Below are 15,640 nucleotides of genomic sequence, written 5' to 3'. Positions count from 1 at the left end.
TGGGTCAGGAAAGTCCATCGTGGCACCTCTCTCAGGTCCGAAAAGTTCAGGTTCTACCCCTGAATTCAAAATATCAGAACTATCAGTCCTTTTCTCCTGGGTCAGAGGGCTATGAGTCAACTGCTGGGGTCAGGGTCTTCGGTCCCACAAAGGGTTTACCCAACATTGCAAGACCGTTGCTGCCTCATCTACCCCCATTCCCTTTTGACGATTTATTTATTTATTTATTTTAGATAGCTCAGAGTCTAAAGGCAGAAACAGAGACACCAAGACAGAGAGAGAGAGAGAGCCAGAGAGAGACAGTCACAGAGAGAGGGTCAGAGAACCATCCTACAGTGTGGAGGCAGAGCTGGAGGCAGAGCGAGAAGCGCCCGGCCATGCTCAGAGCCATCCGAAAGCCAGGGGCCTCAGTCTCTGTCTCTGCACCTCTGAGGCTCACCAGTTCCGTGTCTCTCCCCACCCCCCCCCCCAGCGTCCTGTTGCCCCGTCACTCCCATCTGTGGCTGTTGCCCAGGGAGGGTGAAGGATGGAGGGTTGGAGGTAGCCACCGAGCGCCTGAAGGCCCCACAGAGACAGGGACTGGGAGATGCACGAACCCGCGGGCACACACAGACTCACAGGGACGCACACCGCCCCCCTCCCCACGGCCACCGCCTCCCAAATGCAAACCCAGCCTCACATCTGAAGCCGCATAAATACATACAAGCCCATACACATGCAGAACTATATACACAGCCTCACACGGATTCATGCGCAGATGATTCATTCATGCATACGCGGATTCACACATCAGCACGTTCACTTCCACGCAAACACCGCTTCACATGTAAAGTCATACGCGCGCACACACTGGCGCAAGGAGGCACCGGGGAGCGTGTGTTAGCGTGTGCGCACAAGTGGACAGTGCACGCTCCCTGGAGCCCGCAAGAAAAATACAGCATGCGTGCCACACACACACTCATGTGGACTTTGGAATCGCTACCACATTGTCTCTGCCAACAGGTAGGGTTGCCCGAGCAGGAAGTATGGGTGTGTTAGTACCACTCTCTCAAGTTCACGCTCTTGGCCGTGATGAGAAGGGAGGCGGGGAGGGGATGAAGTTACATAACCTGGTGGGGAGGCAGGCTCAGGATAAAAGGCCCAGCGCGAGGCTGCAGTTGGGAGGACCGCAGCCAGACAGAGTCATGGAGCTCAGCGTCCTTCTCCTCCTTGCTCTCCTCATGGGACTCTTGCTTCTGCTGGTCAGGGGCCACCCGAAGGCCTATGGCCGCCTCCCGCCAGGCCCCCGGCCTCTGCCTTTCTTGGGGAACGTTCTTCAGATGGACAGAAGAGGCTTACTCAAATCCTTCCTCAGGGTGAGATGCAGGTTGGGTGGGATCTGAGGGTGGCTCCCTGCCTCTGTGCTTGGGGAGCACTCACCAGAAGGAGCGAAGGCATCTTTTCAGGCTTGGGGGCGGGGTGAAGCGGGGGCGGGGTGAGGCAGGGGCGCGGAGGTGCAGCCTGCCGGATGGTGGTCAGAGTCAGGTGCCCCTGCTCAGTTGACGTGTGTGGGCACTGTCCCTGGAGCCGGCAAGTGAGTTTGAAGATGTGTCTGGGTGTGAGCCATGGCGTAGGGTTTCATTCCTCTGCCACTCTTCGGTGGGTGTCTGCCCAGCACTGGAGGAGACAGAAAGAGGAGCTGTGTCACCAATCAAACAGGTCTCTCCTCTGTCAAAGAAAGAGGTCAAACACTGGCCCGGGTCCCTGTCGGTGTCAGGAGGAGGAGGGGAGAGGAGGACGAGAGGCCAGGCACAGAGGGCTTAGCAATAATGACCATGAATGAGCCATAATAGCTAACGTTAGAGTATTTACCAGGCCCCGGATCACTGCTTTCCAGGCATGATTTCTTGTCTGATGATCCATTTATTTATTAATAATGTTGTCCACACCCACGGACCCACTTCCCAAGAGGAACAGGATGGCTGACCGTAACTTCCAGCTGCCCTGCTCCTTTGTCTACCCCTTGCCCCATGGAGACCACACGCCTGAATCTCAGCCTGGCCATCCCTTCGCTTTTACTAGAGAGAATTTTCCCACATATGCGGAGGCCTCAAGTACACGTGAGTTAGTTCTCGTTGTCTTCAATGCATCACAAGGGCACGGTGCTTTCCTGTAAAGTCTCGGACTCGATTTCCTCGCTCAGAATTACGTGGCTAGAATTTATCTGCATTGCTGTGGGAATTCACCAGGTCTGGTTCACCACAGCCCTGCGGGCTAGGTGAGGTACCATCCCCATCCTCGAGCTAGGGACTGTGAGGCTCAGCCTGGGGAGGTCACTTGTCTGCAGTCACACAGCTGGGACTGCCCAGAGAGAACACTGGGTCCGGCATCAAGTGCCTTCATCTCCAATGCCCTCCTAGGCCGAACTGACTAACAATGGGGGGGGGGGATGATAAAACCCTTTGAGAATTTGGTTAAGCTGTGGGCTCCCTCCCTTCCAACGTCCACAAACATTTTTGCATACAATTTCGAGAGTTCCAAACCCCCTAAAGCTCTTCCGTGGACCTTCCTGGATTCTCTAGGGGTCCGAGATCCTCCATTCTCATATCATCTTTGGAGATACGGAGGGAGAGAATGGGCTAGTGGGTGTCATGATGGGACAGCTTGCGGAGGATGGCCCTGCTCCCAGATCTTTCTGGAGTCAGATGGACATGGATTCTGTGTTCTAGATCAACTCTTACTCATCGAGTCTCAGTTCCCTCCTCTGTAAAATAAGATGGTAATAAGAACGTGTGTTTCATAACATTGCTGAGGACTGGGTGGCATATTTCATAAAGCCTGGGGTATAGTAAGTGCTCATTAAATGGCAGCTACTTTGATTCACTCATTTATTCACTCACTCAATATAATTTACAGGTCACCTTCTGCGTGCCTGGGAATATTCTAGGCGTTGATGATATGACTTTGGACAGGGCATACAAGACAAATAAATAAGGAGATATGAAGTAGACAAGAGCTATGATTAAGAGAAAGTGGGGTGCTGTTTTGGAAAGGGGCAGATCTACTTTAGATTGAATGGTAAAGGAAGGGCTCAGTCTCGCTTTGTGAGCAGAGACTCTGAAAGATGCAGGAGGAAGGTGCCAGTGAGAGGCAGGAGCAAGCTCAGCATGTTTGGGGGGCAGCACGGAGGCTGGATCCGAGTGTGCGAAGGGGTGAGGGGGAGGACAAGCTGATGGGTCATGGGGCCATGGTGGAAAACTTAGATCTTTTTTTTTTTTAAAGATTTTATTTATTTATTTGACAGAGATAGAGACAGCCAGCGAGAGAGGGAACACAAGCAGGAGGAGTGGGAGAGGAAGAAGCAGGCTCATAGTGGAGGAGCCTGATGTGGGGCTCGATCCCAGAACGCCGGGATCACGCCCTGAGCCGAAGGCAGATGCTTAACCGCTGTGCCACCCAGGCGCCCTGGAAAACTTAAATCTTAATCTCAGTGCAGTGGGAGACCTGGAAGCCCTGGAAGGTTTGGAGCAGGTTAGGGGTATTGATTAATTTACATTTTCATGGGATTACTCTGACTTCAGGGTAGGGTGGGGTGGGTGGTGAACCGATTAAAAAGGAATGGGAATGGAATTACAGAGATAGTAAGGAGGCTTTGCAGAGATCAGTGTGAGAGATTTTGCAGTAAACTTAACCTTTTTATGACTTTTTATAAGATTTTATTGATTTATTCATTTGAGAGAGAGAGAGGGAGAGAGACAGAAAGAGAGAGAGAGAGAGAGAGAGAGAGAGCAAGAGGGGGAAGGGGCAGAGGGAGAGGGAGAGAGAGAATCTTAAGTAGGTGTCATGCCCAGCCCGGAGCTGACTTGGGGCTCAATTTCACCACTCTGACATCATGACCTGAGCTGAAATCAAGAGTTGGGTGCATCTGACTGAGCCACCCAGGCAGCCCTTAACTTTTTTATGATTTTAAGTCAACTTTAATTGCGGTTTAACATCACCCCTTAAAGTGCACAAACCCTAAGTGTTCAGCTCAGTGAATTCTCTCAACGGAACATACTCGTGTAATTGACATACAGATAAGTAACAACACGTTCTGTCCCCAGAAACCCCCTTCCAGTCCCCTTCCAGTCACCACCCTTCCACTATCCTGACTTCATATAAATAGAATTATGACCGGGGCTCCTGGGTGGCTCAGTCTTTTGGGCATCGGTCTCTTTTATTTATTTATTTTTAAAAGATTTTATTTACTTATTTGACAGATAGAGAGAGCACAAGCAGGGGGAGCCGCAGAGGGAGAGGGGGAAGCATGCTCCCTGCCAAGCAAGGAGCCTGCTGCGGGACTCGATCCGAGGACCCTGAGATCATGACTTTGAGCCGAAGGCAGCCGCTTAACTGACTGAGCCACCCAGGTGCCCCTGGGCAGCAGACTCTTGATTTTGGCTCGGGTCCTGATCTCAAGATTGTAAGATAGAGCCCCACATCCCGGCTCCACGATGGGCATGGAACTTGCTTACGATTATCTCTCTCCCTCTCGCTCTGCCCCACCCTTCCTACCCCGCTCCCTCCTGCTTGCATGCTTGCCCTATCTCTAAAATGTTATTTGAGTAAGTAAGTAAATAATAAGTAAGTAAGTAAGTAAATAAATAAATAAATAGAATTATGACCTATGGACACTTTTGTGTCTGGTTGCTTTTACTTGACACTATGCCTGGGAGTTTTGTTCATGTTGTTGGCTGTAGAGCGCCTTCTTTTTAATCGCTACACAGTATTCCACGGCGTGAATATATCACTATGTATTTATTCTCTACCCCTGTTGCTGAGCTTCCCTGAATCTTCCTGTTTGTATTTTGGTGAGTCTACACCCACATTTTTGTCGGGCGTGCATCTGGGAGTGGAGCCACTGAGTCACTGAGTCTGCGTGTGCTTAGTGTCCATAAACACCACCGAGCCATTTTGCAAGTGGCTGCACTGATGTTCGGGTTCCTCAGACTTCATAGTCATCCCAGAAGCCATTGTCTTCCCTTCATGTCTACCACGTGGGTGGTTCAGGGTGGGGGAAATAGTCAGGAGGCAGACCGCAGGTTGATGACCCTTCAGTTTCAATGCTGGGGAGATCTGGCTGGACTCAGAGGTATGGGCAGGAGGAAGAGATATTTAACCATCTGCACTGCTTAGGGCAGCAATCACCAGACCCTGGCAGGTCATGGGTCAGTCCTTTAGTTGCTGCGTCCTGGGAAGGGGAAAGGCAGCCTGGGGTGAGGGTCTTGGGGGCAGCAAGATCAGTCTATACATAAGTGTCTTTATGCCTTAACAACGGAGATGACCGCATAGGTGCATATGGACTAATAGCAACCCTCGGTGTGGATATGCTTCGCAGCTCCGAGAGAAATATGGGGATGTCTTCACGGTGTACCTGGGGCCAAGGCCCGTGGTCATGCTATGTGGGATAGAGGCCATACGGGAGGCCCTGGTGGACCAAGCTGAGTCCTTCTCCGGCCGTGGGAAAATTGCTGTAGTAGAGCCAGTCTTCCAGGGATACGGTAAGGGCCTCAAAGTCACCTGGAGGGGAATGATGGAGAAGGGGCATTGGGGAGGATGAATCCGGGAAGGGAAGATAAGGGGGTGCAGAGGGACCCAGAGTCCCCTTCCAATCTCCTCAGCAACCCATGCCTTCCTTTGCCAATGGGGAGCGCTGGAAGGCCCTTCGCCGATTCTCTCTGGCCACCATGAGGGACTTCGGGATGGGGAAGCGGAGCGTGGAGGAGCGGATTCAGGAGGAGGCTCAGTGTCTGGTGGAGGAGCTGCGGGAAACGCAGGGTGAGTCCCGGGGAATGCAGAGTGCATGGCAGCAGGAAGACAGAAGGGGTATCTGTGGGCAGAGGAAGAGAGGTAGAGATAGAGAATGCTCCCGAGAGATCATCAGACAGGGGGACAGACAGAGATGAGTAGGAGAGGAACACAGGGAGCCGGGAGAGTTGTGGGGCATACAATGTCGAGAATAACTCAAAGGCATAAGCTTAGATATTAGCCATTTACTTGGATTCAGGGAAACCAACTCATGGATTAATTGTATCTATCAAGGGCGAAAACAGGACTTATAAAAGGAAGGCAAAGAGAGAAAGGGGACATAAAGACGACAGGGTCCTTCCATAAGAGGGATTTTGAGACATAAATGTAGAGGCTGGGAGGAATAGAAGAATAGGGACAGAGGACTCAGGAGACAGACCAGAAGAAACAGAGTGACCCAGATGGAGGGACGGGGAAGGAGAAAGAGGCAGAGGTGGAGGGACCAAGACACAGAGAGACTGGAAGAGCCTGGGAGAGGCAGAAAGAAACCAAGGCAAAGAAAATTAGACAGACAGGCTCAGGGAAGGGTCTGCTAGGGAACAAGAGAAGATGGACAGGTGAGGCCCACAGAGAGAGGCTGATGACATGTCGCTCCTGGGCTCACAGTCAGGGAAGCCAGGATGTACACGGACATCAACTAGAAAGTACAGGACAATTCCCTGGACACCAGAGAGCCCTAGAGGTGGAGAGAAGAGGTGAAGGGGGAGTGACAGACAAGGGGAAGGGAGAGCAGAGCTTTTTCATTTGCGCGTGTGACTGGCTGAACACCTGCCCCTGGGACTGAACTCCCCACCCCCAGGGTCAGAGCAGAGACCAGAGAGGGACTAATGGCACAGCTTCTGGATCTGGGCTTCCCGGATCTGAATCCCTACTCCAGGGATGAGGAGCTGGGCAACGCTGCCGATCTGTGAGATGGAAATAATAACAGGACAGCACTTTCCTCCCAGGGTTGTGGTGGGAATTTAAAAAAATAATACATGAAGGGCTTAGAATAGGGCCTGGCACATCTCTGGGCTGGTGCCTGTTAGCTGTTCCTGTCTCCCTTTCTTTCCCGTCACTGGGCAAGGTAGGGCAGACACGCAGAGATGGGGCAGTAGCCAAACGCTCCCAAGGCCTCTGTTTGAGTCTGTGTCCCATGACGCGTGCCTCCTTCTCCTAGGAGCCCTCCAGGACCCGACCTTCTTCTTCCACTCCATGACCGCCAACATCATCTGTTCTATTGTATTTGGAAAACGCTTTGGCTACAGAGACCCTGAGTTCCTGCGGCTGCTGGACCTGTTCTACCAGTCCTTCACACTCATCAGCTCCTTCTCCAGCCAGGTTAGGGAGAGAGTGCTGAGGATGGACATGCGGTGGCCATCTAGGGCAGGGGAGAGGGGCAATCTGCGTTGGGGGCCCAACAATGCAGCTTCAGGCTAGAAGGGGGGCCGAGACAACTGGGAGGGGATGGGAGACAGGGATTGGAGAGCCTAGTATGATGAGGCAAAGATGAAGAGACAGGGTTCAGAATATGAGGCGGACTGTCAGGCTCTCTCCTCTTCTGTCCCTGATTTCTCCAAATCTTCACCTCTGTCTTTGGCAAAGCCCTTTGCTTGAAGCAATTCAAAGGACACATGAAAATAAGGAATGACATTTCTTTGTTTTTGCCATTTCTCCTTCCTCTTTTGTTTTTCTTAAAAAATGTCTCCCAGATTATAAAGTAATATGTTCTGCTTTTAAAACAAAATAGTATATAGTTTCTCTTTCTCAAAGAACCTGGAAATACCCCCAATTGTATATTAAGTTTAAAAAATTAAACTGCAGGTGATGAGGTTGGGGAATATAAGTGAGGTTCAGTGGGGTGGAGTCCGGAGCCGACGACCAAGAAAGAATTCTTGAGGTGTCTTTGGCACAAAATGGTGGTTTATTAAAGCACGGGAATAGGACCCGTGGGCAGAAAGAGCTGCTGCCCCGGGGTTGTGAGGAATGGCCCATTATATACCCTCAAGTTGGGAGGGGGTTACGGATAGCATAAGTCTCTAAGGAATTTTGGAAGCAAGATTTCCAGGACCTTGAGGGGGCTAGCTGTTGTTGGGAAAAGGTCATTCATTACTGTCTAATAAAACCTGAGTCATGAGACCCTTCAGATGTATATCGGTGGGCCATATGCTTGGGGGATGATTGCCAACAGGTATCTTGGGGACAGGGGGGTTAGAGATAAAGGAAGTTTCCAAAGGAATTTTTATACATTAAAGTAGACTTACAGGATCTTGGTGGACTGCCTTTTGCCCTTAGCAAAGTATTAACGTCGAGGCAGCTGAGTTCCTAGAGGAATGTCACCATGCCTGTTTCAAGGAGTTGTCAATGGGCTATAGGTAGTAAGGACAGTTTCTTTGTCCTTTAGGGCAGCCAGGAACTCCTCAACATTCCCTGAGGAATGTTGCATACATCCCATGGGAGGGGGTTTGCAGGGTGTCAGCTTCTGCTTTGTCCTCAGCTTGCCTTCTGTTCCCTCAGGGGCACCTGGGCGGCTCAGTTGGTTATGTCTCCAACTCTTGATTTCGGCTCGGGTCCTGATCTCAGGATTGTGAGATCGAGCCCCACATCAGGCTCAACTCAGAGCATGGAGCCTACTTAAGGTTCTCTTTCTCCCTCTCCTTCTGCCCCTTCTCCACTTCTCTCTTCTTCTCTCTCTCTCTAAAAAATAAAATAAAATAAAATAAAATAAAATAAAATAAATAAACTTCAGAGCCCTATGCCTGCCTATGGTTCTTAACCAGAAATGTATGTCAGATGCGTGTGTAGGACTGTCACAAATACAAATTCCCATGACCTCCTACTGGAGAGTCTGCTCCAAAAATCTGGAATGGGGCCCTGGGTGAGTATTTTTGAGTAGCCTAACAGGTGATTTCACTTTTCTCCTGCCATAGAAAACCAGAGAGAGAAAACTCTGGAAGGAGATTCGCCAGAGTTAACAGTGGTTATGCCTAGAAGGAGGGGTTAAGAAAGAATTTTACACTGTACTCTGTTCCCACATTGTTTTGTCAATTATTTGCAACAAGTTAGGTATTACATTAATCCTCCAATGATACGGTAGAAATATGTTTCAAAATAAATATAGTCCTAAGTAGTCAGGAGGTTCCTCTTGTGTAAGCATCACGCGCGTTTTGGGCGCAGCAAGGGAGATGTGGCAGGTGGAAAGAGTCAGAGAGGCCTGAGCTCAACAGATCAACTGGCTGAAGTAGACAAGAGAAGTGCAGAGACAGCACCTGGCTGGCTCAGTCCCTGGAGCCTGGGACTCTTGATCTCAGGGTTGTGAGTTCCAGCCCCATGTTGGGTGAAGAGACTACTTTATTAAAAAAAAAAATCGGAGTAATTAGAGACCCAGAGGAAAGGAGAGGAGCAAAGGAGAGAGATGGAGAGGTGGGGCAGCAACCAAAGCAGATCGTGAGGATGAGGGAGGAAGATGCAGAAGGAGAAATGGAAGAATAACAGATCAAAGGAGACTTAGAATCAGTGAGTGAGAGACAGAGACAGAGGGCCACAGAGACAGAGAGAGACACAGGGAGAGGAGATCCCCTCCCCTGCCCCAGATGTTAGGGCCCAGGAGGGCCCCCCTCCCTGCGACCCACAGCTCAGCCCCAGAATGACCTCACAGCCCCTTCTCTCCTGCAGGTGTTTGAGCTTTTTCACAACTTCTTGAAGTACTTTCCCGGTACACACAGGCAAGTCTACAAAAACCTGCAGGAAATCAACGCCTTCATTGGCCGAGCGGTGGAGAAGCACCGTGAAACCCTGGACCCCAACTCGCCCCAGGACTTCATTGACGTCTATCTGATCCGCATGGACAAAGTGGGTTTGGGGGAGGGAAATGGGAGGGACCGGGAGGGAGGAAAAGATTGGGGGGGATGAGAAGAAGGGAGGAGCGAGGGGGAGGGAATGGGGAAGAAGGCGGGAAGGACGCAGGGTAAGGAAGGAGATGGGGAGAAAAAGGGAGGGGAGATGCAGAAGGGAAATGACGGGAAGAGGAAAAAGGAGAAAGTCAGGAGGAGAGAGGGAGAGAGAGAGAAACGGGAAACGCAGGACGTGTGGACCGAAGGACGGCAACAGGTGACAAGACTCACAGAGGCCTAAAGGGGCTGGGAGCCCCGGGTTGGGGGGCGGGGGGGGGGAGACAAACACCGCAGAGAGATGGGAAATGCATTGGAGCCGAGACAGAGCACAGAGGGACGGAGAGGAATTCCCGGTTGGACGCACAGAGGGCACAGAAAAGGAAAAAGGACCAGACGGTGTGAGAGACCTAGAAGCGGGGGGAGGGCGCCCCGAGGGAGGGATGAGCGTGCAGCAAAGCCCTCCAGCTTCCCCTTGGCTTCAGGAGAAGGCCGACCCCAGCAGCGAGTTCCACCAGCGGAACCTCATCTACACGACGCTGTCGCTCTTCTTCGCTGGCACGGAGACCACCAGCACCACGCTCCGCTACGGATTCCTGCTCCTGCTCAAATACCCCCACGTCGCAGGTGAGTGGGCGGGGACAGCCCACGGAGAGGGATCTTCTGACCGCTTTTGGGACTGCGGGAGGTGGGGCTGGCGTCCTTCGGCACGAGAGAGGCGATGTTCATGTCTTCTACCAGGAGCCCTGCACGTACTGAATGAACTCCTGACTAAGCCAGTCCTATGGGTGGATGGATGAGCAATATGTCAGTGTGTTCCCCCACGGCTCCTCCCATCTATTCCCCCACCCATCCGTCCTTTTACTTATTAATGATTAATCCAAGGACGGAGACTTCCATTCTTTATTTGGATTAATTGATTCATCTGTTGGTCTTTGGAAACGGTGATTAATCGAATGAACTATTTGTCATTGATTCATTGGCTCATTCGTTGGTGCACGCATCCATCTGTCCTATGACCTAGATTTCATTCCTGAATTCTTCCATCACTCTTTCTTTTCTTCTTTTTTTAAAAAAGATTTTATTTTATTTATTTGAGAGAGAGCGCATCAGAGCAGGGGGAGGGGCAGAGGGAGAAGCAAACTCCCTGCTGAGCAGAGAGCCTGATGTGGGGCTTGATCCCCGGATGCCGGGATCATGACCAGAGCCAAAGGCAGATGCTTAACCAACTGAGCCACCCAGGTGCCCCTTCCATCATTCTTTCAACCCATCCTTCATCCATCTATTATTCTTTTATTAATTCACTCAGTTATTCATCACTGATTTATTGATTTAACATTCAATCCATCCATCCATTCCTTTATTTGCCTATTCCTTCATTAATTTATTTATTTATTCCTCTATAGATCTAGCCATCCAGCCATTTATATGATTTATTGGTTAATCAGGTTTGTTTATTTGTCTATGAGCCATTTATTAATCAATGATTAATGATTCATTAATTCATTTATTGAATAATAAGCACATACATACAGGCATTCAGTAATGTTCTTCCATTCATCACTCTTTCCATTCATAAGTTGATTGATTTATGTATTCATTAATTTATCCAGTTGTTCATGGGTTAATCTGTTGATCTACTTCATTGTTATATTCCTGAGGACCTAGCTCAGTGTGCCATCTATAATACACACACAATAATTATTAGTTCATTTTTGACTCTTTTTAGAGGGAGAATTTTGACAGGCTTATAGTCTTGAGTTCTTAATCTGAAATTCTATGCAAAATTGTGTGTGTGTGTGTGTGTGTGTGTGTGTGTGTGTACCTGTGCCCTGTGGGGGAGAATTCATAACATTTATTAGATTTCAAAGGGTGAGAATTCTTGCTTCCCCCTCCACTGGATCCCCAGGCTGGTTGCTCTGAGGGGTGTCAATGACCTAACCATTTATTATATGTTTTCCCTGGCTCACTGGCCCATAGAAAGCAATGTCCCTGCTGAAATGTCTTTTTAAAGTGAGGTTCCCTGGCCCCACTCTTCTGTGCAGAGAGAATCCACAAGGAGATTGACCAGGTGATTGGCCCACACCGCCTTCCATGCCTTGATGACCGAGCCAAAATGCCATACACGGATGCAGTCATCCATGAGATGCAGAGATTCGGGGATCTCCTCCCGATTGGCGTGCCCCATATGGTCACCAAAGACACTTGCTTCAGAGGGTACCTCATTCCCAAGGTGAGGTCAGCTGGGCTCCCACATCTCTCCTGTGTGGCCATTCTGGGTTCTCTTAGTCTCTGCACTTGGCCTGTTTTTTTGTTTGCTTGTTTGTTTATTTGTGTTTTGTTTGTTTTGGTTTTGTCACTAGGTCCCTCTTGTTTTTACTTTTGTTTTTTAAGGGGTGGGCTGAGGAAGGGAATGGCAGTATTTTTTGACCTTGTCACCCTCCCTCAGGGCACTGAAGTATTTCCCATCCTGCACTCCGCTCTCTATGATCCACATTACTTTGAAAAACCAGACGCCTTCAACCCTAACCACTTTCTGGATGCCAATGGGGCCCTGAAGAAGAATGAAGCTTTTATCCCCTTCTCCATAGGTAAGCCAGGCCTGCACTCCCTTTCCCAGACACCAGAGAGCAGGTGCCACCCCCTCCTTGGACAATCAAGGAGAGATCTTTGCTTATCGAGCAGTTAGAATATGCCAGTCGCTTTCCCTGCTTTAATCGGCTTCATCTTCATTGTAACCCTAGAGAGGGCTTACGAAGTAAGATCATGTCCCAAAGGCACATCTTGGTGAACTGGACCGTGGGAAAGTATTTAGAGAGGTTATATCTCTATACCAAGAGATATATCTGTTGAGCACTACTCTTGAGCTCAGTGCTCTGTTGGGGGCTGAAAACAAAGCCCTGGACAAATCATGTGGAGACATGGTTCTTGCCCCGGGAAATTTACAGTCCGGCAGGGAAGGTGGGCACTTATCATTTGGCCGCAAAACAGTACCTGATTAAATTAATCAATGCTTGCCATGTGCTTAGAACAGCTTGCCACAAAGTAAGTGCTCGCAGAAGTGGTGACTGTTATTACAATGAATCATAATTGTGATAAATGCTCTAAAAGGGGCTTTGGGAACACAAAATAGGAAGGACTGACTACTATTGGTGATTCAGTGGGGATACGTTTCCCTGAAGAACTGGCTTCTAAGCTAAGACAAGGATGGATATCAATTGGCCACTAGAAAGAGTGGTCCAGGTGGAGGAAACAGCAAGGTCAAAGCCTGAAGGTGTAGACAGCATGGTGTATCTGAGAAGCGAGATGAACCCTGGGAGCCTGGAGTGTAGATTACAGAAGGGTACAAGGGTGAAGAGCTCGGCTGGAGGGCCATGAAAGCTGGAGGGTGTTTGGATTTATCCTGCTGGCACTGGGGAAGCGGGAAGGGTCTTGACATGCTCTGACTTGTCTCTATACCCATTCTCTGCCTTTGGCCCCATCCAGAGAAAACCCCAATGCCCTTGGTCCTCATCCTGTGGGAGAAAAGAGGACCACAGAACCAAGGCAGAGATGTAGAGAAAGAAGGACAGAGACAGACAAAGAGTGAGTGAGAAACAGAGAGAGGGACAAAGAGAGACGCAGAGGGAGATAGTGACAGGGGACACAGGGACAGAAAGAGACAGAGTGAACATGAGACAATAAGTGAGGAAGAGGAGAGGGAGATAGAAAAGGGGAGAGAGAGTTTCAGATGGAATCAGATGCAATTGGACAGAGACAGGGAGTTTAAAATTGAAGAAAGTGGGCAAAAGAGGAGGGAGACAAGGTACAGACAGAGCAAAAGACTGAGGCAAGATCGCCACGGGGGAGGAAAGAAAGACAAACCAAAGCAAAAAGATGTTAGAGGCAAAAGGATAGCAAAGGTGTCGCAATGGAGAGCCCCAGGGATGAAGAAGACGGGGTGAGAGGGAGAGAATAGGGTCAGAATGTTCTGGAAAGAGCTGGGTTGCAGAACCAGTTGCAGGAGAACTAGCTCCAAGCCCTGCTCTAAGTATTCCTAAGTTCATATTTCCTAACTTCTGGTGTGCCAGAAAGATGTGGACACTTCCCCCCAGAAACCTTCACGGAGGCCCAATGAAAAGTCTAGGAATGGTCTGGAACGGCCTTTCCAAGGTGGTCAGCTTGCAGAATAAGAGCCTCTGAAGTAAAGGAGGAGGCTTTCAGCGTGTCTGCCTGAGGTTTCCACTCTCTGTGTCCTCCTTTCTCATCCAGCCTGTGCTCTATAACCTACTGGGGGGCTCTAACACCTCTGAGAGTCTGCTGGAAGCCACAGACTCCCCTCTCACTTGCGCCAGGCTCATTCGCAATTTTATGGGCAGTTTGGTTCTTTCCCAAAACTCTTGAAGCCTATGGCTCTCAGACTGAGATAAGATGACAACCCAGAGATAGACATACACACAGTGCCAGATACACCCCCACACCCCTCCCACACACGCTCCCCACCATGCACACTCCCCCCTATACTCCTCCCTACACTCCCCCCGCACTCCCCACCACACACATTCATTCCCTACCACACATACACTTTTCCCAGACACACATACTCCCTGCCACACACACACACACACACACACACACACACACACACTCCCCACCACACACACCCAGAAAGAAACACAAAGCAATAACCACCTATAGTATCCATAGTACAAGCCAGGTGCTAGTCTAAGAATTTTTACAAATATTAATTTCTTTAGCCTCACAAGAGCCCTATTTGATGGGTACTATTCTCCCCATATTAGAAATGAAAGACATTAAAAATGTTGTCAGAAATGTGCACACACTTACACAGTGGAGGCAGACAGACGGACAGACAGACAGACACACACATATACACACACACATCCAACGAGACGTGTGCCTTTATTTTCTGGGGGCCACCGAACCCTCTGGAAATCTTAACAGTAGCTACAGACTCTCTCCTTAAAAAATGTGCAAGGCCCATCCACCCAAATGTTTGCACCTGGTTTCAGAGGGCCCAGGAATGCCCTAAAAGTTGACCCAGAAATGCAGGTTCAAGGTAAATCCCATACAAATCTGTTGCAATGGACACAGACATCTGGGTTTGGGACGTGAAAGGGCAAAGGCTGTGCATTGGCTCCATGCCCACACTGGTGATCTTCTGTGCCCACAGGGAAGCGCATTTGTCTCGGGGAAAGCATCGCCCGCATGGAGTTATTTCTCTTCTTCACCACCATCCTCCAGAACTTCTCTGTGGCCAGCCCCGTCGCCCCTGAGGACATTGACCTCACCCCCCGGGAGAGTGGTGTGGGCAGAGTGCCCCCAGTGTACCAGATCAGATTTCTGGCTCGTGGAGGCTGCTGAGGGAAGGGGCTCAAAGGATTTCAGGATCATGAAGTACCCCCACCTCTGCAGAGAACAGCTCCTTGCCTCTCTCTATTCATCTTCCTGCCACTGGGAGACCCATGGCCAGCTGGCGTCCTTCCCCTCCTTGGTGCTGTGTCCCTGGGAAAGTCCTCTCTGCCACCTCATCTCAGCCCATCATTCTGCAGCTCTTGTAAAGACTCATGCAAGTGTCTCCTTTCCTCTGTTAACAGAGCTCCAGATGTGGTGTATATAGAAAAGCTGAGGGCTAAGAGATGGGGACTTGGCTCAGGTTGCCTCCCAGGCTACAGCCTCCCCCAGTGACTCCTCCCTTCCTCAGAACTACCACCAGCTTCGTGTAGCAACTGTTTGTGCTCCATGAGCTGTGCATACGTGATCTCACTTGAATCCTCCTTCCAGCAGTTCCATGGGGTGGGGACGATGATCATGCCCATTTTACAGATGAGTAAACAAAGGCCAAGCACTGGCAGCAATTGTCCCAGGTCAAGTGGCTGGGAGTGGAGGAACAAGATTCACACTCTCTCTCCCTGGCTCGCAAACTCAGATCTTCACCTGGCCCC

General features: G+C 50.0%; 1 protein-coding gene across 1 annotated transcript; it reads left to right on the top strand.

Moving 5' to 3' along the window:
* The first annotated feature begins 1,150 nt into the window (after nt 1-1,150).
* LOC103677389 (cytochrome P450 2B11) lies at nt 1,151-15,059 on the top strand. The gene is made up of 9 exons (XM_040633045.1): nt 1,151-1,355; nt 5,357-5,533; nt 5,640-5,796; nt 6,986-7,146; nt 9,481-9,657; nt 10,181-10,322; nt 11,741-11,928; nt 12,145-12,286; nt 14,869-15,059. The coding sequence occupies exons 1-9, from the start codon at nt 1,185-1,187 to the stop codon at nt 15,057-15,059; spliced, it is 1,506 nt and encodes a 501-aa protein (XP_040488979.1). The 5' UTR covers nt 1,151-1,184.
* The last annotated feature ends 581 nt before the right edge of the window (nt 15,060-15,640 follow it).

This window comes from Ursus maritimus, unplaced genomic scaffold (genome assembly GCF_017311325.1).
Source record: "Ursus maritimus isolate PB19 unplaced genomic scaffold, ASM1731132v1 scaffold_19, whole genome shotgun sequence".
NCBI classification, from domain to species: Eukaryota; Metazoa; Chordata; class Mammalia; order Carnivora; family Ursidae; genus Ursus; species Ursus maritimus.
This window is presented reverse-complemented; position numbering and strand designations above follow the sequence as displayed.